Source organism: Polypterus senegalus, chromosome 5, assembly GCF_016835505.1.
Source record: "Polypterus senegalus isolate Bchr_013 chromosome 5, ASM1683550v1, whole genome shotgun sequence".
Classification (NCBI taxonomy): domain Eukaryota; kingdom Metazoa; phylum Chordata; class Cladistia; order Polypteriformes; family Polypteridae; genus Polypterus; species Polypterus senegalus.
Window position 1 is genome coordinate 195,673,964 of NC_053158.1, and position 23,264 is coordinate 195,697,227.

General features: G+C 37.4%; 1 protein-coding gene across 8 annotated transcripts in view; it reads left to right on the forward strand.

The window, feature by feature from the left end:
• abi1a (abl-interactor 1a) overlaps window positions 1–23,264 on the forward strand; it is a 206,051-nt gene that overhangs the window by 145,841 nt on the left and 36,946 nt on the right. For 5 of the 8 annotated variants that reach the window (XM_039753907.1, XM_039753902.1, XM_039753906.1 and 2 more), the window contains exons 3-6: window positions 2,030–2,206; window positions 11,245–11,259; window positions 17,812–17,912; window positions 21,925–22,065. In XM_039753907.1, coding sequence (XP_039609841.1) covers window positions 2,030–2,206; window positions 11,245–11,259; window positions 17,812–17,912; window positions 21,925–22,065 — 434 coding nt within the window. The remainder of the gene's footprint in view (window positions 1–2,029; window positions 2,207–11,244; window positions 11,260–17,811; window positions 17,913–21,924; window positions 22,066–23,264) is intronic. The other 3 variants (XM_039753908.1, XM_039753901.1, XM_039753904.1) reach the window with 1 other exon arrangement.

The following is a 23,264-nucleotide window of genomic DNA, read 5'->3' on the forward strand; positions in this document are numbered from 1 at the left end:
CAATGAGTGACGAACACGTGCCGATTCCCATGACCTCACTTCCTGTCTTCCCCTTTAAAAGCCTGCCCTTTTTCCCCTTAACCTCAGTCTTGTCTTGGACTCCTTTGTATGCACATCAGTGCTGTTGTTGTGATAAAAAACGACTTTGCAGCCAGGATACCAAAATATACGGTGGCTGCCCCAAAACTTCTTTGAGTATGTCTCAGCTTTGTGACTATATATATATATATATATATATATATATATATATATATATATATATATATATATATATATATATATATATATATATATATATATATTATTTTCAACTTTTTAATCTTGGGTTTGTTTTAGTATAATTTTGTAATCAATATTTTAACACTTTGTTTAATATTTCTATCCGTTACTAGCGCCATCTATTGGTGAAATCTTGAACTATTCTTCATATGAAAATTTTACTTCTTAATTGGCGGTGGTCTGGCGCCCTGCCCGGGGTTTGTTTCCTGCCTTGTCCCCCGTTTTGGCTCCAGCTGACCCCCGTGACCCTGTAGTTAGGATACAGCGGGTTGGATAATGGATGGATGGATTTCTTAATTGACATGGATTAATTGATTGGTTAGTGAAGCTGATTATTGATTCATGTATTGTCATTGGAAGTGAGTAAGTGTGCAAAATGTCAAGTCATTTGGACAATAGGGAGTGGGTTAAATATCGATTACAAGTTTTGTACCAGACAGCAAACAGGTGAAGTTAAAATAAGCGTGGTAATAAAAAGTAAAGGCAATTTGAAAATTTATGCTGCATTCTCAATGGTTAGGAGCTGTTGCAATACAACACGTTCAAGTTGGCTTAGCAAAAACATATGTAATTACATTTCTTCTTTAATTAGGCAAAATATGGTCACAAATAAAATACTACATAATGTAAGATATTAAATGCAGCAATGGCTTGCCATATGCTTATCTATATGGCTTCATCTTTAAAAATGTTAATCCAGTTGAAGAACTTGATCCCTATTTTAATGAAGAGCTGCTTTGTTAATTCTGTGTCTCATAACAATATGTTGAATGTCCCCGAAAAATAATTTTTGTTCATCTTGATATTTGACTGTATTGTTTTGCAGACAGGACTAGTGCAGATCTGCTAGCACGTGTAAACTTTTCATCTTACTAGTCCTTCAGAATGATATAAATTCTGTGTTTTTTCATTAAACTGTTAAAAAAGCTCATTAAGTAAATAATTACGAGGCTAAATAGAAGAGTGAAGGGAATTTGAAAATGACACTGCAACTGCAGCGGATAGAAGCTGACCCAATACAACACATTCACGATGGTGCACGAGTAGCTCAGACATGTGCAGCGCTTTACTATTAACCCAGTCGAAGCCAAGGTCAAATGAATCTGGATGATGTGCTGCAGGATTGTATCACTGTTGGAAAGACGAGTTGTAGTGCAGAGGGAGTGAAACCTGCTGAAATTGAACGGAAACTTGGATAGGTACTTAGCTCTCACCTCCTGGCTTATTGTGTGACCCAGAACAAATCACTTAACCCGAGTCTGCCATACTAATGTGAATATCTCATTTGTGGTTCTGAGGCATTGCTTGTATATCATTTTTGTGCTTAAGGGAATAAATTCTGCTTCTGCTTAACATTATTAAGTGCATCAAATTTTTCAACTTTCAGAAGTCGTAACTTTGTATGACAGAATTGGGTCTGATGAGTGTGCACACATTTCCCACATCTGTGTAGGTTTTTCTCAAAGTTGTACAAGTTAAGTTAAACTCCAAATTGTCCTAATGAAATTATAGGCATGTATCTTATTGGGTCTTACAATAGACCGGCATCATCTGTTCAGGTTCATTTCTGCCTTGGATCTGCTTGTTTAAGATCCATCCCCATGACCTTGAATTTGAATCGGCTGGATTTGAGGGTATCCTGTCATAACTTTATGCTAATTACAACTTTTTATTTTATTTTATTTAATTATTTTTAACAGTGAACTTCATAATGTAAGATTCTTGTTTTTTTTTTTTTTTTCCTTTGTAGACTGTCGATATACACAAAGAAAAAGTGGCCAGAAGAGAAATTGGCATTTTGACAACCAACAAGAACACATCGAGGACTCATAAAATAATAGCACCAGCCAACATGGAACGGCCAGTGAGGTACATTCGGAAACCAATAGATTACACAGTACTGGATGATGTGGGCCATGGTGTTAAGGTAAGAAAATATATATAATATTTGTTTACATTTGTTTCTTAATTCTAGAAACGATCAAATTAAAACATTGTTTTCAGTCATGTCACGTGTAGCCCAAAGGTTTTTGGTGGCTACCACTGCAAAGATCTCTGGAGATTTTAATTCGCCTTCTAGTTAAAGTTTTTATTGAATGAAAGTTATCCACAGGTTTTGTGTTTTCTGTTTACTTTTGATTATTGGTCTTGTAGTACAATATTGGTGATATTTACTAACTGTGTGGAGTTTAATACACGTTTCCCAGCCATCACATATTAAGCAGTTGTATCCCACAAAACTCACGGTTTATCTCTGCCTTAAGTGGTAGTATCTTCTTCAAATTTCATGTCCTCAAGTTATTTTCTGTTAAGGGTACATATCGTCTCCTGTTTATAATTTTCAAAAAATGATGTATAATAGCACATCTGATGCTTTCTGTGTCTAGTCTCTAATTTGTGGATGATATAGCCCTTGGCCTTGTCATATTTTAGCGAAGTCCAGGATGATAGTCAGCATCTTCAAAATCTTAAGGAGAAGCAGCTGCCTCAAGTGGATTAATTCAAGTATGTCAAGATCTTTTTCGTTAGTGGGGACAGACGTGATAATGGGATTGAGCAATGAATATGCTCAGTAGCAAAAAAAAAAAATGAGTGCCGGTACAAGAGCCCAAATTTAGGTTCCTGTGCATGGCTGCTCATCTTACTTTCCTTATTAAAGAGCAAAACCAGAAGGTAAGGAACTTAGAACTGTAACTTCCTAAGGAGCCAGATGATGTGGAATGGACAGGGATGTCATGGGCCAATGTCATTTTGCTTGACTTCTCACTACATTCATAATGGCTAACACGGTACAACACCCTAGTACTACTGGTCCATGGGAATAAAACCTATGAAGATCTGCACTTTTTCCCTCCAAAAGAATATCCTAAAAATATATATATAGTGTGCAGCTTGATCTGTTTATAATGTCACTGTGACCCTGGTGAACATGCACGTTAAAGTCTGATCTGTAAATAGTCCTTTAATTTGGTTTCTTCAATTGCTGCAGCCTGTAAGAAAAATTCAAAAGTGATTTTTCTTAATTCTATGGAGGAACTGGACAACAGCAAGATCCCATTTTATATTTAATGCTAGTGTTTATGCCAGAACTAATATGAGGAAATGTTACAAAATTTTAATCTCTAGTTTAAACCATACTTTGTGATTCATGTTATTCAGTATTTGTATGCAAATACAGTAGAGTCTCGCTTATCCGACATAAACGGGCCGGCAGAACGTCGGATAAGCGAAAATGTTGGATAATGGCAGGTGTTAAGAAAAAGCCTATTAAACGTCAAACTATGTTATAATTTTACACATTACGAACCTAATAATCATGTTTTACAACAAAACAGAATAAATTAACTGAAAAAATGAACTTACAGTTACAGAATTGTCTGAAGTTAAATACAGTATGTACTGTACTTAAAAAGTTCAGTCCTGTGATGATTTAAAGATATTTTTGATCGTAGTCTGCTTTCCTGATGAGTGCCGTTTCTTCGCTGTCAAGTCTCGCCATCTTTGCAGCATCATTATGTCGATTCCTGTAGCTTCTTCTTGCTGCTCAATGTAATTGCAGTTTCTAGAGCCTTAACTCTGTCACTCATATAGTCAACATCCGTATGAGCGTATACTGTTCACTACAGCATTGTGACTGCATGTGTGTGTGTTTGTGCTGTGACGTGCGAGTCCCCGTTTTGCACCCGAAAACTCAAAGCTGAGTCTCAGTACTTTTAGCAACACCAGCTTTATTAAGCTTGAAACAGCGACAGCGCGATTATTTATTTTAGCGGGATCTGCCTTTCTCCTATACACAGACACAGCGGTCAGGCAGGGTCGGGGGGAAAGTAACACTGTGCCCTGCGCATTTATAATGTTCCTTGTATCACCCATCGATGGCAGATGCTTATAGCATATCTGCGATCTTTTCGGATTGGCCTTTATGGCGAACTGCTACAGCGCTGGGAGACTGCGATTGCTTTGGGACGCTCATCCACGTGTCGTCTTGTTTGGTGGAATTCCACAAGAGTTTAGAAACTCCCTCACACCAGCCATGATTCTTTTCAAAGGTAAAGTGCAGGTTAATTTGCTTTATGTATTTTTACTTTATATTTTGTATTAATCATTTTTATATGAATAGTTTTGGTTTGTGGAACGAATCATCTGAGTTTCCATTATTTCTTATGGGGAAATTCGCATTGATATACTGTACAAGTGCTTTGGACTGCGAACACATTTCCAGAATGAATTATGCTCGCAATCCAAGGTTCTACTGTAATTAGCTGCGGTAGAGTCGGGAGCAACAAAAAATAGACTATGCTCACGCTCGCAACTAGCAGTTCTTGCTGCCGATTGATGCGTTATTGTTTTTTTGTGGTGGGATGTCGGATAATACGGAATGTAGGATAAGCGAGACTCTACTGTATTACACAAAATATGAATGTACGGCTCACCCCATTCTTATGCTTATTTTCGCATTTCTTTTGCCATTGATCATTGTGGAAGTCCTTGGCCAACATTGCGTTAGTCCACTGCAGTTTTATTCATCCAGTCAATGACAGACGTTAATTTTCAAAACCCATTTTTTTACAGATGAGGGTTGTGGGGGGCTGTAACTGATTTCAGCTGTGTTGGGTATAAAGTAGGAACCAACATAAGGTAACTATAACAATATTGCACTAAAATACTGTATATAGAGAGAGGATTTTAATTGATGTTTAGACACACAGTTTTTTAATGAGAAAAGGAATGAATTGCTATTTGTATTTTGATTCCTTTATAATATACTGTGCATTTAATAGATAACATTTTTGGGAATGCTAGATGAATTGCACCTTTAGTTCCAGGTCTGTTTTTATAATAGTGTAATGATTTGAAAGGCTTGGTTTAAGCAATTGTTATCCTCCTAAGGTAAAGCATTTTAAAATTATTTCTGGAATCACGTCCAATTCATCTCTCTGGATGTGTATATTAGGATAAAAAAAAAATGATGCTTCTGAATTTTCTGTAGGGCAATTGCATCTGGTAAGATAACTTGATCTCTTTCAACATTATCACCAAGCCACTTCAAAATTCCATGGCTGCAGGTGTGAATATATAATTCTGTATTTCTTCAATGTGGAAAAACATGAATCCATCCAACCAGCAGCTGTCAGATTACAGCTATTCTTATTAATAAAGAAAGCAATTCATAATTGTGTAATGGAAACTATTAAATATTTTTCCATTAAAAAAAATCCTCTTTTTCTCCATTTTCATGACAATAACAGTTTTGAAGCACATTTCCCTCATACAGTGAAAGATAATAAAATCGAAAATTGCTGTCAGAATTAGAGGGGTCTTAAAATGCTTACGCAACTATATGAAGAGCACTCGGTTCTCAGATGTGTTCATTCATCACTCAGTCTCTGTTGCCAGCCTGATTGAATTAGCTTCTGATTTATTGTTTGCCTTTTTTGAGATTAATAAGTAACAATAAAACTGGGTAAAAGCCATTCTGTCACATTCCATTTTACTCTCTGTACATCATTTAGCTATACATTACAGATCAGGAGGGTCATCTGACATCTAATGGATGGTACAGTTTTGCTTTCATAATTGATATTGTAGAGATTGTTTTGCTGAAGTATTGCTTATTGTCTATGAGTGAATTGATTACTTTCTTAATATGATTAGTGCATAATGTTTTGCCAAAATAATTATGAGCCTTAGAGAAAACCTTGATTTATTCTCTTCACTTCCCAGCTGTTTACATGTTTTTAAATTAATTGATAAGCCCACATAAATTAATATTAAAATAAAAGAAAGATAATCATAAATTTTAAATTTCTTTTTCAAAAAATACTTCTGTACACTTGAGACGGATTAAGCAACAGAGTGCGATAGATAACTGTAAATAGCACTTTAAAGTCATGAATTCCATTTCTTGAGTAAGAAGAGTTGAGGAAATGTTCCTTACAAAAGACATGTGGGAAAATTCTGGACAATGAAGAAAAATAAGTTGTGCAAGATAATTAGTGTCTCTATCTGTCACACAAATGCACATGCACAGATAGTGCTGCAGGGGTCATCCACAAAAGAAGAGCAAGTGTGTTCACATCGGAAGCATTTATTTAACAGCATTTTATCAAACAATGCATGTGTGTTGCTGTTGTGAGCATGCAGCTCGATGATCTGACATATAAATTACATGACAGGAATAGTGTGAGATTTTTTTCATGGATGTTTTTATGTTGTTTGTTTTGGTCCTTTGTTAAACTTCTTAGAATCCTATTCTATCAGGAAGTTTATTTGTTTTTTCCATGCATACATGAGAATTTTTTCTCAGCTGCAAACCACATATTAAAAATATCGTTTTTGGGTGGGGTATTACTTTAAATGGAAAGGTTAAAGACAGCACAGCTTGGCAATGCTGTAAGATCATAGATGTCTTGCACTCGCATAATTACACCATTTTGGTCAGCTAGCTGCTTTAGTCAAACTATTCATGCTTAATGGGTACTGGAGCTGCATAATTAAAATTTTGTTACAAGAAATTACATTTTTAAATATGAGCCATGAAATAACATTCTCAGATAAATATAATCAAGTACATAGTCAAGGGGTGCCAAGCTTATCCCAGCAGCAGTGGAGACAAGGCACAATATATCCATCCATCCATCCATCCATTTTCCAACGGGGGTCTGCTGGAGCCAATCCCAACCAACACAGGGCGCAAGGCAGGAACCAATCCCGGCAGGGCGCCAACCCACCGCAGAAGCACAATATATAACATGTTTAATAGTTCCTAAAGTTATACGGTACCATGTGTTAACTATTGCATAAATGCATCTGGTTGCTGCTGTAGCCAGGCACGTTTACTATAGTGTACCTTAACCCATTTATGCCTAAGGTTGAAATTTTTGAGTTTGTGCATGAAATTCACATATATTGCGTAGAAAAATATAAGAAACAAGAATTTGAAGAGAAAAAATGTATTCCATTCCAAAGTTATATCTACCTGTCTTCGGGTTGGTTCTTCAAAAATGTGAGAAAATTCACATCACTTCTTGAGGAGATCCCAGCACACCAATATCTGCAGCACACTGACTAACTCTGTGCGTGACGTGATAAGGTGAACCCCCAGGAAGCAGACGTGCATGAAAAGTCGGAGCCCCCCGATGGCCTTGAGCAGTAGGATATAAATTACTCCCAACGTGACTGTCGTTCCAATAATGGAACATGAGGCATAAATGGGTCAATGACCAGGAGTCATGGAAAATGAAAGATTAGACATGGTCCTATTTCAATAAATGTTTTCAAAAATCAAGCGAGATTCAAGTTGTGTGGATGACAACTTAGTGTGGCACACATCAGCAATGACAATAATAAATCTTTTGAAGACAAAGCTTTTCAGCAATGACAAGTATAATTTACTGTGATACTGCATTTTGTGTGCTCATCGTACAAATGATAGCAAAGGATAAGCTGACCCTTTGTTTTACCAAGGGTGCTAAATTACATGAGCATTTATAGAAAGAGATCTTCTGTTCTCATTATTGAAAACTTTCAACGCAAGACTGAAAAAGTTGCGTGCTGGTAATCTGAAATAGTTTAGTATTAACAAATGTCTGTACTCCTGGTGCAACCAAATAGTATTTCATTTTGGTTTTCCCTTTTAGAGAAAACTGGGAAATTAAAAATGGTGGTGCTAAAACCTCATTCAGTGCAAGATTACACACACACACAGTTGAGGACAAAATAAATATATTGCAAAGAGCCTTTAAATCGTTGAGTTTGTGTGGAGAAAAAACATTTTATGTACACTCTATCACTTGTATGTAGTAAATCCTAATCATAATAAAATGGTCAACACTAGCATCCTCTCCAGCAGGTTCTTGGTGGAACTGTCAGCTTATTCCTTTAACTGCATATTGTGAGGATTAACCCATGTTGACAGTCAGCCTAGTGAACTTTTCTAACACACTGATTATAGTGTACGTTTCTTATAATACACCACAATTTTCAATGGGGATTACTTCAGGGTGTTGGGTTCAAGCCCTGTCCTGGTCACATGTTCTCAACATGTCTGCCTTACATTGGTTTTTCTGTTTTCCATCAACATTGCAAAGACATGCAGGTTTGAAGATAGATGAATATTTTAAACCATTGCTTGCCAAAGACTTGTTATGCTTATTTTGTTAATTACACTGGACAATGAAGATTTTGCTTCCTGAACACATTTGGGTGTACCATTTGGATTTTGGCCTACTAATCAGAAAAATCACCTTTAAATGTTTGTTATGTGCAGCTTTATTGCAATCTCTTATATTTGTGATTTCCGATCATTATGTAAGTATATGCATGCAGATAAACCAGCTAAAACTGGAACATCTGTGGGATCTTCTACCAAGTCAGTTCAGATAATACCAGCGACTCTTGTTTAATTTGAGAATGGGGCAGCTGTGCTAAAGAGTCTCGTTGCATTAAAAACAACTGGCCGTCTCCATACGTATTTGATTGCTGGACAGAAATGTGTGGCACATAAACCACTTGTCGATCCCAGAAAGATATTTTTGCCTCCTCTTTATGTAAAAATCCGTCAGATGAAAAAATCTGAAAGCGATGAAGACCAAACCATGACGTGCAACATGTCACTAAAGATTAATTATCTGCATTCACAGTTTGGCCCAGCCTGTCTTGGTGCAGTCAGTGGTGAATATGGTGAAAGGTTTCAGCAGGAAGTTGCCATCATAGAGTGGCAGAATTGGGGTTGGTGGAATCTGTCATTGATGTCTGATTATTGTGCACTGAAACAAGAAGTATCAGATGCAGAGTACAAATGAAAATCAGCACTAGTACCTATTTATTTTCAGCAATTTAACCTATTTAATTTTTCTGCATCATTAAGCGATTAAACACCCAAAATTTTTATATTTTTTTCCCTCCAAATTCTTGTGTGATAGTCAATTTGAAATTATATTTGGGTTCAGCTTGAAATTGTCTATCATAATCATCCAAAGGTTTTCAGATAGAAGAAAAACAATTGTTGTCCAGTGTTCCCTTTCTTTGAAACCCCATTTTTCAAATAACCACCAAACTAAATGAAACCAGCAGTAGAATGCACATGAAGTTGGTTATTTTAATTTGTTTTAAGTAGAATACCATTTATTTTTACATTAAATTTGGTAATAATCAATATAAACTTATACAGATAATAATTTTATTTTGTCTTGATCAAAATTAAGTCAGCATTTTGAGTTTGGGACATTCATTAGGTTTCACAACACTTGAATCAGTAAATGATTGCTAGTGTTCAGCTGCCTTATCCAGTAAGTCTCCCTATCTAGTGCGGTAATTTCATTTTAAAAATCAAACTTTACTTTTAGTTTAAGGTTTTCTAGTTGGTGCAAAATAATGGCAACACTGTTAATGCTGCCGCCTCACAGATCTGAAGTCCAGGATCTGAATCGTGAATCAAGTAAGTACTGCTTCTGTGAAGTTTGCAGGATACGTTTTCTTAAATTTCCTCTCTCGCTCCAAAAAGCATATAGATAGGGTTGATTGGTGACTCCAGAATTGACTCAGGAAGGGTACTCTGCGCCGGACTGGTGACACACAGACAATGGATTCCTGCCTTGTCTCTGATACCGCCAGTATAGATTCTGGCATCCCACAACCTTTTGTTAGAGTAAGGAGGTTTGGAAAACAAATAATGAATTGGGGAGAAACATAAAAACTGATTAGTTTAACTTACCTGTGAATGGGACATGAATCTCTCAGTCACAAAAACTAATGTCCTACACGTCTTGTTGAGAATGTGAATAATGTCAATGTCAATTTATGTATATAGCACATTTTAAACAACATAGGAATGCTGTGGCCAAAGTGCTTTACAGTAATAGAATAAAAGAAAACAAACAAAATAAACATAAATAGAAATAAAATAAATGACCATAAAAAAATAAATAATAAATAGAAGTAATGTTATATAATCACAATGAGGAAACGTCACGGAATGCAAGTGAATAGAAATGAGTCTTTAGTCTCCTTTTGAGCAGTTCAGCTGTAGACGACTCCTTTATGTGATGAGGTCAAGAGTTCCACAGGTGAGGAGCAACAGCTGTAAAAGCCCTGATCCCTTTGGTTTTACACTTGGTATGAGGGACAGCAAGAGACAACTGACCAGAAGATCTAAACAGTAACTACAATGTCAGAATGCTTCATATTCATTTATAGTACTGTATATCTTCCCCATTGCTACACATACTGTTCCGTTAGTTTGCAAGGTTTGCCTCCTGATTAACTGTTTTGATGAGAAGTTCTTCATGCAGTTTTTGTTTTTTACCATCCAGATTAACTGGATTGATGATAAATGCTTTCTGTAATATTTTTTGGATATGATGTACATACTTCGTAAGGTAAGTTTGTGCTCTTTGTTAATGATTTGTGTCTAAGAGTTAATATAAATAATCTTTAGGTGTTCTTTTTCAAGTCTCAGTCCTGTTAGCATTTATGCTGACATTGCGTTGTCTGCCGTAATCACATTCCGGATGTTAATTTTCTTGGGAGTGTTGCTGTTCTAAGAATAACACACACTCGCTTCGGTGTTCTTCCTAATGAAATGTTTGTTTGCAAAAGCTCCAACTCTCAGTGGCCTTTTTATAAAGCTATATATTTCCTGTTTGGAGATTTAGACAACTTCTCGTCCTCATAAACATAAGCTATTGCTTTATTTACATTCACTTAAAGTCTCTCTCAGTTGTGGGAGGGAAGACACGCCAGTTCAATTCATTGTCCTTTACACTGTGGAAATCTTTGTTAAATGATTAATGTGCGTTAGTGTTGTAAGGTCGTCCAGCATCTGATGGATTTAGTGCAGTGTTGCAAAGTGTAAAATGTGTTATGACTGTGTGTCATCAAGATATATTTGCAAAGTGCTTAACTGAAAATGTTGTGTGGCTGACCTGCACTTTTCTTCTCTTTTTCTTTTGTGCACTCATTAAGTGGCTAAAAGCCAAGGTAAGAGGAGTCCTTTTTTTTCTTTCTCTTGTCACTTTAAGGCTGCATCAAAATGAAAATGCATCTGCTGAAAATGATATCCATTGCTCATTCACCTTTGTGTAGGAAACCTTTTCAAAAAGTGAATATATTAATGTTAGCGTTTTAATAAAACAAACTACAGCTATTCATTTTAGGCTTGTGCCACATGAGAAATTTGTTAACTCTGTTCCCCTGTGTCCAATTATGAAACTGAGCACAATGAATACACAGATCAGTAATAGCAGATTAAAAATGTGCCATAAAGTCGATATTTCTGTGTTTTGTCTTTGTCTGGGTTATGCATTCATTTCACTTCTGATCTGTCGATTTAAAGTGAACGTCTCCGTCCATCACCTCATTGATGGTTGTAGACTTGCTTTCTGAAGTAGGTTCATATCTAATGGGTCTAGGCTTGTGTTTTCATATTTTACTTTATTTGTACATTGACAAAATGCTATTCTCCTTTCATTCATTTTTTATTTATAATCTGGAATTGTAATTGTTTTTTTTTCTTCAATTTAAATGATTTAAAAGTTTGTCATTTTTCAAATCAGTTATTTCTTCACAAACATGATAGATATGCATTTGCCATGCAAAGCTGTGTTCTAAAGTTAACTGTTTTCTTTAATGTTTACAAAATTCTTAGCCAAACTTAAATATTCATCAGTTTTAGGCTTCAAATCGTTTGGATGATATCCTTGGAGAAGGAAAAAAATCTACAATGTGAGAATGACCTGACAATGCAGAATTAATACGCTAAGAAGCCATTAAATTAGTTAAGATCTGTTATTGTAAGGATTGGTTTCCAATTAATCAACTGGGTTGGAACAAAAACCTGTAGCCACTGCGGCCCTCCAGCGCCAACGTTGCTCACCACTACAGTAGTACACGTCATCAGCCCTTATGTTTGTGCGTATAAAAAGCATTTAACCTCTTGGAAGTTTTCATATTTTATTGTTATACAACTTTAAATCACAATGGATTTAATTTGGCTTTTTTGACACCGATCAACAGAAACAAAAGACTCTTTCATGTCAAAGTGAAGACAGACTTGTCTGAATTCCAAATATAAAATGCCAAATAATTTACTGCATTAAGTATTCACCCCCTTCAAGTCCGTATTTAGTAGATGCACATCTGTCAGCCATGACAGCCCTGAGTCTGTGTGCACAGTTCCTGTCCCTATTCACCTTCCACATTTGGATACTGCAGTTTTTCTCCCATTTTTCATTTCCAAACTGCTGTTCAGTTTGCATTTGATGTGAGATCCTAAACTCTTGTGTATCACTAATGATAAAAAATAGCTTTTGCTTTGCATGATTTGCACTGGGCTTTCTGTTACTTCCTGCAGTGAGTGTACAAATGAATGTTTAAATTACATCATGCGTAATAAAGTATACTAAAAGTAATTAGGAAGATCTGATGCATTTTTGAATGGTTGTAAACTAAATTAATGGTTCCCTTAATTTAATTTGGAGTGTTGGCTCTTCTAGTAGCTTCCCTTTTACTATTTGTATCTCTGTAGTATTTCATTAGAAAGCCATCAACTCCCTTAATAGATGTCTAAAAGCTGTATACTACTGTATAACGATATTTCTGTAGACTTGCTCATAGTACTAAAGATAAAGAAATTGTGTAACTGATATTTATTTTTAGTGCTTTTAATGGCTTCGGAAAATAGGCTTTAATTTGAAGAAATGGAAAAGCTTGCATTTTCCCCATGCTTTCAGCTTGAGATGACCACTTATTTGTAGAAACAAGGAAGTTTTGTAAAAGCCAATATTAAGATGATTATTCATAAATGTTCTAACCTGTGTATCAATGTCAAAGTTAAGGGAAACGAGAGACTATACCACCAACATTGGTATTAGGTGGAAGCTAAGCTTGGAAAGTCTGACAGTGAATTGAAGGGCCACTTATAGTAGAAGTGAAGCAGCCATAAATCCAAATCACAGTATATTATGATTTAAAATTGCCATCTGCAGTAGATACTGGAACAGTGTATACAGTCAAAGTAAAAAGTATGTGAACTCCTAGGAATTATCTATATTTATGTCTAATACCCATATAAAACATGGCTGTATCTTCATGTCAGTCACAATAATGGACAAACACAGTCTCCAGTAACTAAAGATACACAGATTTTCAGTGAATTTTTGACCATATTGAATAAATCATTCAAACTGTAAAATTGAAGGTTGGAAAAAGTAAGTGAACCCTAAACTAATGACTTTTTTTTTTTAAAAAGCTCATTGCAGTCTGAATTTAGCACACCTGGAGTCCATTTAATGAAACGAGTTCAGAGGTGTGCCCTAGAATTACTTTGATTGATAAAAAAAACATTATAAAGTTTGAGTTTGAGCTTTTGACAAGAAACATGTCCAGATGGGAATCATGCCTCGTACGAAAGAGCTGTCTGAAGAGCTATGATGGAGAATTGTTAATCTACATAAGGCTGGGAAGGGTTACAAAGTCATCTCGAAGATTTCAGATATTCATCCGTCTACTATTAGGCAAGGTATCTATAAATGGAGACAATTTGGTATTGTGGCTACTCTGCCTAGAAGTGGGTGCCCTGCCAAGATGGCCCCAAGAGCACAATGCAGTGTCAGCAATGAGTGACAGGAAAGGACTTGAAGAAGTCATGAGAACTGGCTAACATCTCTGTTCATGAGTCAACTATATGCAAAACATTGAACAAGAAAGGAGTTCATGGCGGGACACCAAAGGCGCTTTTCCACTGCATAGTACGGCACAGCACGGTTCAGTACAGCTCACCTTGGTTCGGCTCAGTTCGGCTCGGTTTGCGTTTCGACTGCAGTTTAGTACCGCTTTAGAGTGGGCGGGATTATTCACGTGTCGTTATAGTTGCGCCGCCTCTACTGCCGTGACACTGTGGAACTTTTACAACAACACGCAGACAACGACAACACTTTAGCTCGACGACGCGCAAGGGTAAGCATCTAAAAAAAGCACATCACTAACAAACATTTATCACTGTTGCAAAGCATAAAATGAACTTAACTGCCAGTGTAACATTAAAATGCTGATTCTGTATATTACAGATCTTCCACATTTTGCAAAAAAGTTGCCGCAACAGACCATCTGTTTGGACATTTAACCGTGCTTCAGAGTGGTGGGATGTGATTGTTCCCTGTTTTACAAACACTCAGTGGCTGGAGAACTTTTGAATGTCTGAAGAAACATTCATCCACTTATGCAAAAAACTGCGTCCAGCGATGGAGAGACGGGACACAAACTTCGCGTGTGTGTACCTAAAAGAAAAGAATATCCAGTGACGCAGTAATGACGATTTTCTCCGGCCAATCAGTGACCAGCAGAGTTTACACGTCACGTTTTGGTAGCGGTTCGGCGCTTGGAACCTCGGCTGAGGTGGTACTAAAAAAAGGACCAGGTACCAGGTACTGTTCCCAGTGGAAAACCCCCCAAAAGTGAGCTGAACTGAACCGTGTCGTGCCGTACTATGCAGTGGAAAAGCGCCACAAGATGGAAGCCAGTGCTATCAAAAAAGAACATAGCTGAACACCTGAAGTTTGTGAAAGAGCACTTCGACACTCCACAACGGTACTGGGAAAATGTTTGGTGGACTGTTGAAACCAAAATTGAACTATTTGGGAGGAACAAGCAGAACTTCATTTGGCGTAAAAAGGGCACTGCATATTAACATCAAAACATCATCCCTATAGCAAAGTATGGTGGAGGGAACATCATGATTTGGGCCTGATCTCCTGCATCAGGGCCTGGACAGCTGCCATCATTGAGGGGAAAATTAATTCACACGTTTATCAACAAATTCTCCAGGATTATGTGAGGGTGTCTATCCATCATCCTAAGCTCAGAAGAGGCTGGGTGATGCACCAGGACAATGAGCCCAAACATCGCCGCAAATCCACAGCACAATGGCTTCAGAAGAACAAACTCTGCCTTTTGGAGTGGCCCAGTCAGAGTCCAGATCTCAATCCTATTGAGATGCTGTGAAGTGACTTGAAGAGAGCATTACACGGAAGGAAACCAAAGAATATGGAAGCGTTAAGGCAGTTCTGCAGGGAAGAATGGGCTCAAATTCCCCCCACACGATGTGCAGGTCTGATCTGCAGTTACAGGAAGCGCATGGATGAGGTCACTGCTGCCAAAGCAGGGTCATAGAGTTATTAAATCTCAAGATTCACTTACTTTTTCCACTACCACTTTGAACGTTGAATGCATTTGTAAAATAAGGACACGAAAGAGTAGAATTTTTTGTGTGTCATTGGCTTCATCTCATTGTGTGTTATCAGTACCTGTGACTTGGATGAAGATCACATAACTTTTTATGACCAATTCATGCATTAAACCAGATCATTCCAAAGGGGTCACATACTTTTTACTTTGACTGTATGTATATACTTTTCTGACTCAAACACGCACACATACACACAAACACATATGTATTTGTGTGTATATCTGTGAGATAGATGTGGCAAAGAGATTAGTTTAAGTTTACGATAAGTTTATAAAAGACGACTTTGGAGGGGCAGAGACATCAAAATGTGGACACAATAACATTCTATAATGCACTAATGCTGCCAGTAGCCTTTTATGGAGCTGAAGGCTGGATGTTTAGCCAAGCAATTAATAGAAGACAGGAAGTGTTTGGCCGAAGATGCTTGAGACAGATGGGAATAAGAAGGCCAAGAACAATTAGTAATGAGGATTTAAAAAAAAAAAAGACTGGCCAAATGGAGCTGAGTGAAACAGGAGTATCGAGAATGAGGAAATGGGCAGGACATGTATGGCGCATGGATGACTCAAGGACAGCAAGGAGAGTGGAAAGGTGGTTTCCAGAAGGAAGGAGAAGAGCAGGAAGACCATGAAAGAGGTGGAAAGATATTGTGACAGAGGAGCAAGTAGAAGAAACCGGGGGAAAGTGGCACAGGATAGAGAGAAGTGGAAGAACATGGATAAGGCACAGAACAAAAAAAAAATTAGTAACCACGAAATAACAAGAAAATCGCTAAGGTTTTTTTTTTTCTTTGGGAGAATCATCAATTGCACGACACTTACCTTTAAACATTTGTGTTGATAACATTACATGTTGCACCCTCTCTGTTATGTTGCCTGCTAACTAACAGCATAGCAGCCATCTCAACAGAAATTGAAGCACCAGTAAGAAAATTAAACAGTGCCGCAGGAAAATGTAATTCATTTTCCACATCTTTAAAAATGCATTGTGCAACAAAAACAAAAACAAAAAATCAAATATAATCAATGGATTCCTTCTTTGCTAAAACCCTGGAGACAGCGCTTTAAAAAATGTCAGACTGCCGAGCAGTCAGAAAAAATTCAAGCCATCGGTCAAATCATGACACAAGCATAAGTTCATGTCATATATTAACTTTAAAACCAGTTGCTTTGAGAGATTGTTTCATTATAAAATTTTTTATTAACAGCAATTAAGAGCAATGTGCAAACACCAATAAGAGAGCAATTTTAAAGTGAAGTGATTTCACTATGACATTGTTTTAGTCAAGAACATGAAACTACTTGCTTTAACACAGATTGTCTGTAACTGAATTTCTGGACATCACAGCAATTCATTACAAAGGTTTTTGTCTGTTGGTAAGCGTCTGTATTTGCTTTTAGTAATTTTCTTTTGTGAAAAGACCTGCTCACATCCATATGTGCTACCCAAAGAAAGGATGCATGTGCACAGCAGGCTTGCAGAGCCTTGGAAACAAATCCTGAGCCAAAATATTTTAAGCTCACAGTTTCACTGTACAACAACAACAGAAGACAAGCAAAATCTCTTGTCTGAACACTGGAGTTCAGTTACTTTCAGCTACAGGATTTGTAGAACACATTAATGACAAAAGGAGATGAAAAAAGCATAAAAATCCTTCTTGGACAATCTTGAAAGTGAGATTCAAATTCCCGACTAATGAAGACTAGCAAGCTGACCTGAATATGTGTTTGAATGTGTCCTCACTTCTGTCTGAACACGATTCCTTAAAATTGAGAAAGTGGACATGTTTTGCTTGTTGTAGTTGACTCAGATTAATGTAACGTTCAAAGAACGAAGACAGAAGGATAAATTAACAGTGCTATAGCAAAATTGAAATGATCACCCCCAGAAAGCATTAGCTATAATCCTTTTCTGACTTGAAGATGAACCGTCTGACAAACACACAAATCGCCTGGAGGCACAGTCATGTCATGGTGATGCTCCCTATAGGGACATTTTACTCCTCATCTCATCAAACTCATCTGCTGAAGTACAGGGACATTCCATTTTGGTCAATCTGCTACCAGAAAACCATTCGCCAGTTAAGTCCTGAAACCACCTCCTCAGTGTCTGCTGGCAATATTCGTCACGCAGCAGATGTAATCTTTCTGTAGCTTTTGAGTCTAATTCAGAGACATTTAACTCAGATTTTTAATTTTGTTTTCATTTTGGGAATTTATTAAGTAAGGGAATTTTATATAAAAAACAACAAAAATCTGAAACTTTTTTTTTTTTTGTTTTTTTTCCAGCATGGGAACAATCAACCAGTGCGAGCTGGTACACTGTCGAGGACCAATCCACCAACACAGAAGCCCCCAAGCCCTCCGACTTCTGGACGTGGGACTTTGGGGTATGTTGATTGTTTGCGTTTTACGAAAATGTCCTCAGTCATGGAGAAAAGATGTTGTGTTGGCTTTCTCTTTTTCAAATTAAATGTAATTCCCAAAGTACTGTTGTATGAAAAAGTAAGTGCACCCATCAAATGCTTTTACTTTTTTTTTTAATATATGTGAACATTTCATGAGTTAATCGTTATTTTAACGGTATCTTGATAAGGGTGATGTAACTACGTGTGTGTGTGAAAATTTGACTTTGCAGTAATTTATTCAATGACAAATAAATACACACGACATTTCTGTCTGGAAAAAGTAAAAGTAAAACAATATATATATATTTTTAAAAAGCACACTTATGTTACATTAAAAAGTGTACTAAAAAGTAAAAAATAATTCTCATACATCACTCGTAAAATAAAAGCGTGGGCGCTTTTCATCAATCGACATTCAAAAAACACTTCTTAAAATCTTAGCAAAAGCGCCCAACTTTTATTTTATGAGTGATGTATGAGAGACTTATTTTTTTACTTTTTAGTACACTTTTTAACTTGATATAAGTGGGGTTTTAAAAAAGTTTTTATATATATATACTAGCAAAATACCTGCGCTTTGCAGTGGTGAGGTACTGCCTTAAAATTTAAGGTGCTTCGCATACTTAAAAGCCCGAACAGCACCTATAGATTGTTGATTGTTTGCTTTTCTCTCTCTCTCTGACATTCTCTGCTCCTGACGGAGGGGGTGTGAGCAGAGGGGCTGTTCGCACACTGGCCTAGAGGATACGAACGCTCCTCTAAAAAATGCTGAAAGACTACCTTCACATTGCTCCCTTTCTGGCGGCTGCTTTGTCAGGCCGTGCTTCGCAAACTTAAAGGCCCAAACAGCACCTATTGATTTTTGATTGTTTGCTTCTCTCTCTCTCTCTCTCTCTCTCTCTCTGACATTCTCTGCTCCTGACGCGCACTCTTTTGAAGAGGTGGATATGTTTGCATTCTTTTAATTGTGAGATGGAACTGTCATCTCTGTCTTGTCATGGAGCACAGTTTAAACTTTTGAAAAAGAGACAAATGTTTGTTTGCAGTGTTTTAAAGTCCCTGTCTCTACAACCTCCTATATTTCTGTGAAAATCTGTGACCCAAGCGTGACAATATAAAAATAACAATATAAATGTATGGTTCCATCCCGGTTTCACGGTATTACGGTATTTTTCCCCATTTGGATGTTCCTTCCTTCCTCTTTCACCACATAACCAATCACCACACGATAAACGTCTTTGTGAAATTAAAACTAGTTATAAACTTAGCCCACGGAGTGTTCAGAACTTTAAAAATATTTTCGTTATACATGTTTAATTATGCCATCCATTCAGAGTTGCGCCCATCTCTGAACAAGTTGCCAGCACATCGCAGGATGAATGCAAGTAAAACATACACTAGCAGGGTCAATATAGCACAACAAAACCCCTCATCCTACATGACTTTGAAAGGAAACTGAAGCACGCCAAGTAAACCCACCAGAAAAACATGCAAATGCAAGGCAGGCACGCCGCTGTGCCACCATATGATTAATGCATGCTTTAATGCATTTCACCATGAAAATTTTATTAAGTATTTATCTTAGCATTCTAAATGTCAGAGAGCAGGAAGATCATGGAGTGAATGTATTCTGTGTGGCGATCACTGCCGGCGCCTCCTCTTAGTGCAAGAAGAAGTCAGTTTAAGAATCACTTAACACAAAGCATTTAATGTGCTATATAACTTATGACGGGGTTTGAGAAAATCTAGTAAATTAAATATTCATTTTACGAGGAAGTTTAGTTTACGATGGTCTACTTTAATGACAAATTACAAGAATAAAGTCAACATGTCGTCACACTATTACACAGTACCCAGGTACATTACACTGTATTGAAAACAAATAAAACAAGTACAACTTGGCTTACAGTATTATCCAGTAGTATAGAAACAGTATTTACACATCTGACCTTTTAAAACTAAAGTTATCTCCAGGCGGACGTGACTCCTTTTTTTCGGCAAAAGTTCTTCTGTTCATCATGTTCAACTTTACTTTTAGTTCAGTTTCGGAATGCGCTCTGTCCATTTTCACTGCGTGGCATACCTAGGCTACTGCCCACTATTTGGTGGTGTAGCAGTGATAAAAAGAGCCCTAGTGCAACAAATCTGTGTTTAGCTAGTGCAACAGTTTCCCGCTGCGCCACGTTCCGAGCGTCGTTTAGGCAATTTAAGCCGGTGTTGCGGTATAAGAAAAATCCATATCATAAAAAAAATAAAAAACGGTTTTCGGTATGAACCGGTATACTGCCTAGCACTAGTACGTATGTATGTACGTACGTACGTACGTATGTATGTATTTTTACTGTCACTTAATCACTTAACAAGTCAATATGATCACTTTTACTACACTCTTTTGACACTGTGAGGCCTTAAATAATGGCATGGTGTACTACTTTAGCCTGTAGCTAATATAATGGAGACAGGGCCTCTAACATTTCTTGATGTGGATTGACTCACTTGTTCTTTAATTATCTTACTAAGGTGGATAGATTTATAGTTTTCAATTCCTATTGAATGCATCAGTACTTCATAGAATACCTAGATTTAAACTTTTTCATTCGGAACACCCAAGTACAGTTTTGAACACAAAAGCATTTAATAATAAATGTGACGTATGAAGGACTAGAGAAATGTTTGACTTGCTTTGAATTAGTACTATATTCAGTAATTGTCCTTTTTAATTATTTGTTTGTATTAGTTTTTTTTAATGTTATAGTATTTCTAAAAAATATACATATTATTCTGCTAGTCATTCATTTGGAAGATCTATGAAACACACAGGGTGGTCAGTGTTCAGCTTCAAACACATAATAATTTATTGAAACCCTTGGTTGCTGAGAGACAAGCTGGCTTGTTAAAGTAATCCCACCCATGGATTCATCGAGATAGCTGGGCAGTCTTACAATCCCGTAAGTGACAACAGCTGCTGGTGTTGTCCGTCGACATCCTTAAACCCCCATGTCCTTTGGATACCCGTGACTTCACAGCTGTTCATTATTCGTAATGGCTTCATCATTTATTGGGATGTAATGAACCAGAACTTAACTTGGCAAGAGGAGGCCTCAAGTACTACCAACTCACTCACACACTGAATGCCCATTGTGGCCAACAAGGAGACACTTAACGTTTTGTTGTAGGAGACCACTTTTGAGTGGCAGGTTATTTAACATACTATTTTTGGAAGTGTTAGTTTTTTTCATTAATTAATCATTTATTTTATAAAATCAGGTAAAATTATAAATTATATATGCCTAATGTTGTGGAATAAAATTCTGAAACTCATAGGGACAGTAATAATGATAAGTTTATATTCTATGTGGCAAAGCAGTTGGGATATACATTTTCTAATATGACAGCAGAAGGCTTAAGTATTTTTGGATATTTTTTATTCAAAATGTATTTTTTTCTGTTTCATTTTAATTGTAATGTATGATGCTGTTGAGCACTTGTATCCATTTATATCTTTAAGTTGACACCGTGCTATGAGTAAATACAAAATACTGGAACAGCGCTACAGCTCCTTGCATCGAGCACCAATGAGAGACAGATACTTGTCATACAAACAATTGAAATTCGTGTTTCTTCTGCTTAGTCTTTTTAGGTTATAGTTTACTAAAAATCATGGTGACAATAAATATTGACTAATACTTGAATAACAAATGTGGCCCAGTGGCGCAGTAGGCAGTACTGCTGCCTTGTAGAATCAGAAGATTGGATTGAAACTTTAACTTGGAATGCTGTCTGTGTGCAGTTAGAATGTTCTTCTTAGTTTTTCAGGTATTTTGGTTTTCTGTCAAATCATAGATTTGCAAATGGAAAGTTTAAACAGAATGAGCACCAATAATTGTAACTGAGATGGAATTGCTTCCCATCCAGAATTGCTGCCTACCTTGCATCCAGTGCTGTTGCAATATCCTTATGTTCAATAATTTTATTTTGTTTTCAAAATTTTCAGTCGAAATACACCTTACAAAACTTTGGAACCTGTCAAGCCACCTGTGGTTCCCAATGACTACATGACTAGCCCAGCCAGACTAGGTAGCCAACACAGTCCTGGAAGAACAGCTTCTCTCAACCAAAGACCAAGAACTCACAGGTAAGTCCGCATAATACATTGTTCTGAACCAGCAAAACTACTTTATAACTCGTTAACTAGGAAGTCTAGATTTCATTCATCTGTTTGATTTTTGTTTTGATCATATATATATTGTGACGGACAGCCGGGTCCCATGCCTGGCTGGGACGCCCCTGCTGCATATGTTCCGGGGGAGCCACCATGGACAGTTCAATACCTCCCCCGGGACACTTGGTGGCAGCCTCCCCGGCTGTTCGTTTCCCAGTCTCCCACGTGGTTCCATGGGACATGGAGTCCTCCACAGCCTGGTTGGGAGATGGGGTGGCCGCTAGGGGGTGCTGCTGAGAGCCAACAGCCCGGATGGACGAGTTATGAGCCCTACCCGGAGGTGCAATCAGGACCAGCTGGTCAAGCACCTGGAACACTTCTGGGTGGGCTATAAAACGGGCAGCCTCCCTTCATTCGAGGCCAGAATCGGGAGGAAGAGGACGAGGTTGCCTGGGAGGAGTGGTGGTGCCAGGAAGGGTTGTTTGAGCTTTGCATAAAGTGCTTTGGGACTGTGATGGGCCTGTGGGACACGGGGAAGACGTGCGCCCACAGACGAAGAAAAATAAAAAACCTGTTTGTTTTACACGTGCCTCTGCGTAAGTCTGTGCTGGGTCGGGCGCCTTTTACAAATATATATATATATATATATATATATATATATATATATATATATATATATATATACACACACACACTAGCTGTGTAAGCCCGTGCTGTAAAAAGCCTGGGGTCCTAGAAACTATTGAAATCTTTAGAAAAATAATTGAAATGTAGAGATGTAAGGTAATTTGAAAGGAAGTACTCTGGGCATCCTCTTCTAGGAGGTTTTGTTTTGCATCACTTGTGCATTAGCGGCGGGAGTAAAAGGGATACCGTTTTGCCGATGTTAGCGGCTAAGCAACTTTGTCTTTCTTGTGAGGTTTCGTTTTGCTGACATGCTGGCCCCGCTTGTGTTATTAACGGTTAAGCGAGTTTTCTGTTTCCTCAGAGACGAAGCCCTTACCCCAACTCCACCTCTCACTTCCAGGCCGGACAGACACACACACTTCCACGCATAGACATTTAAATATAAGATACATATGAGGTGTGACAATTTAATTCCCAAAATGCATCTTTAAAAAATACTGCATACAAGTGGCTACTGTTGCCTTCAAAGTACTTCCCTTGTGCCA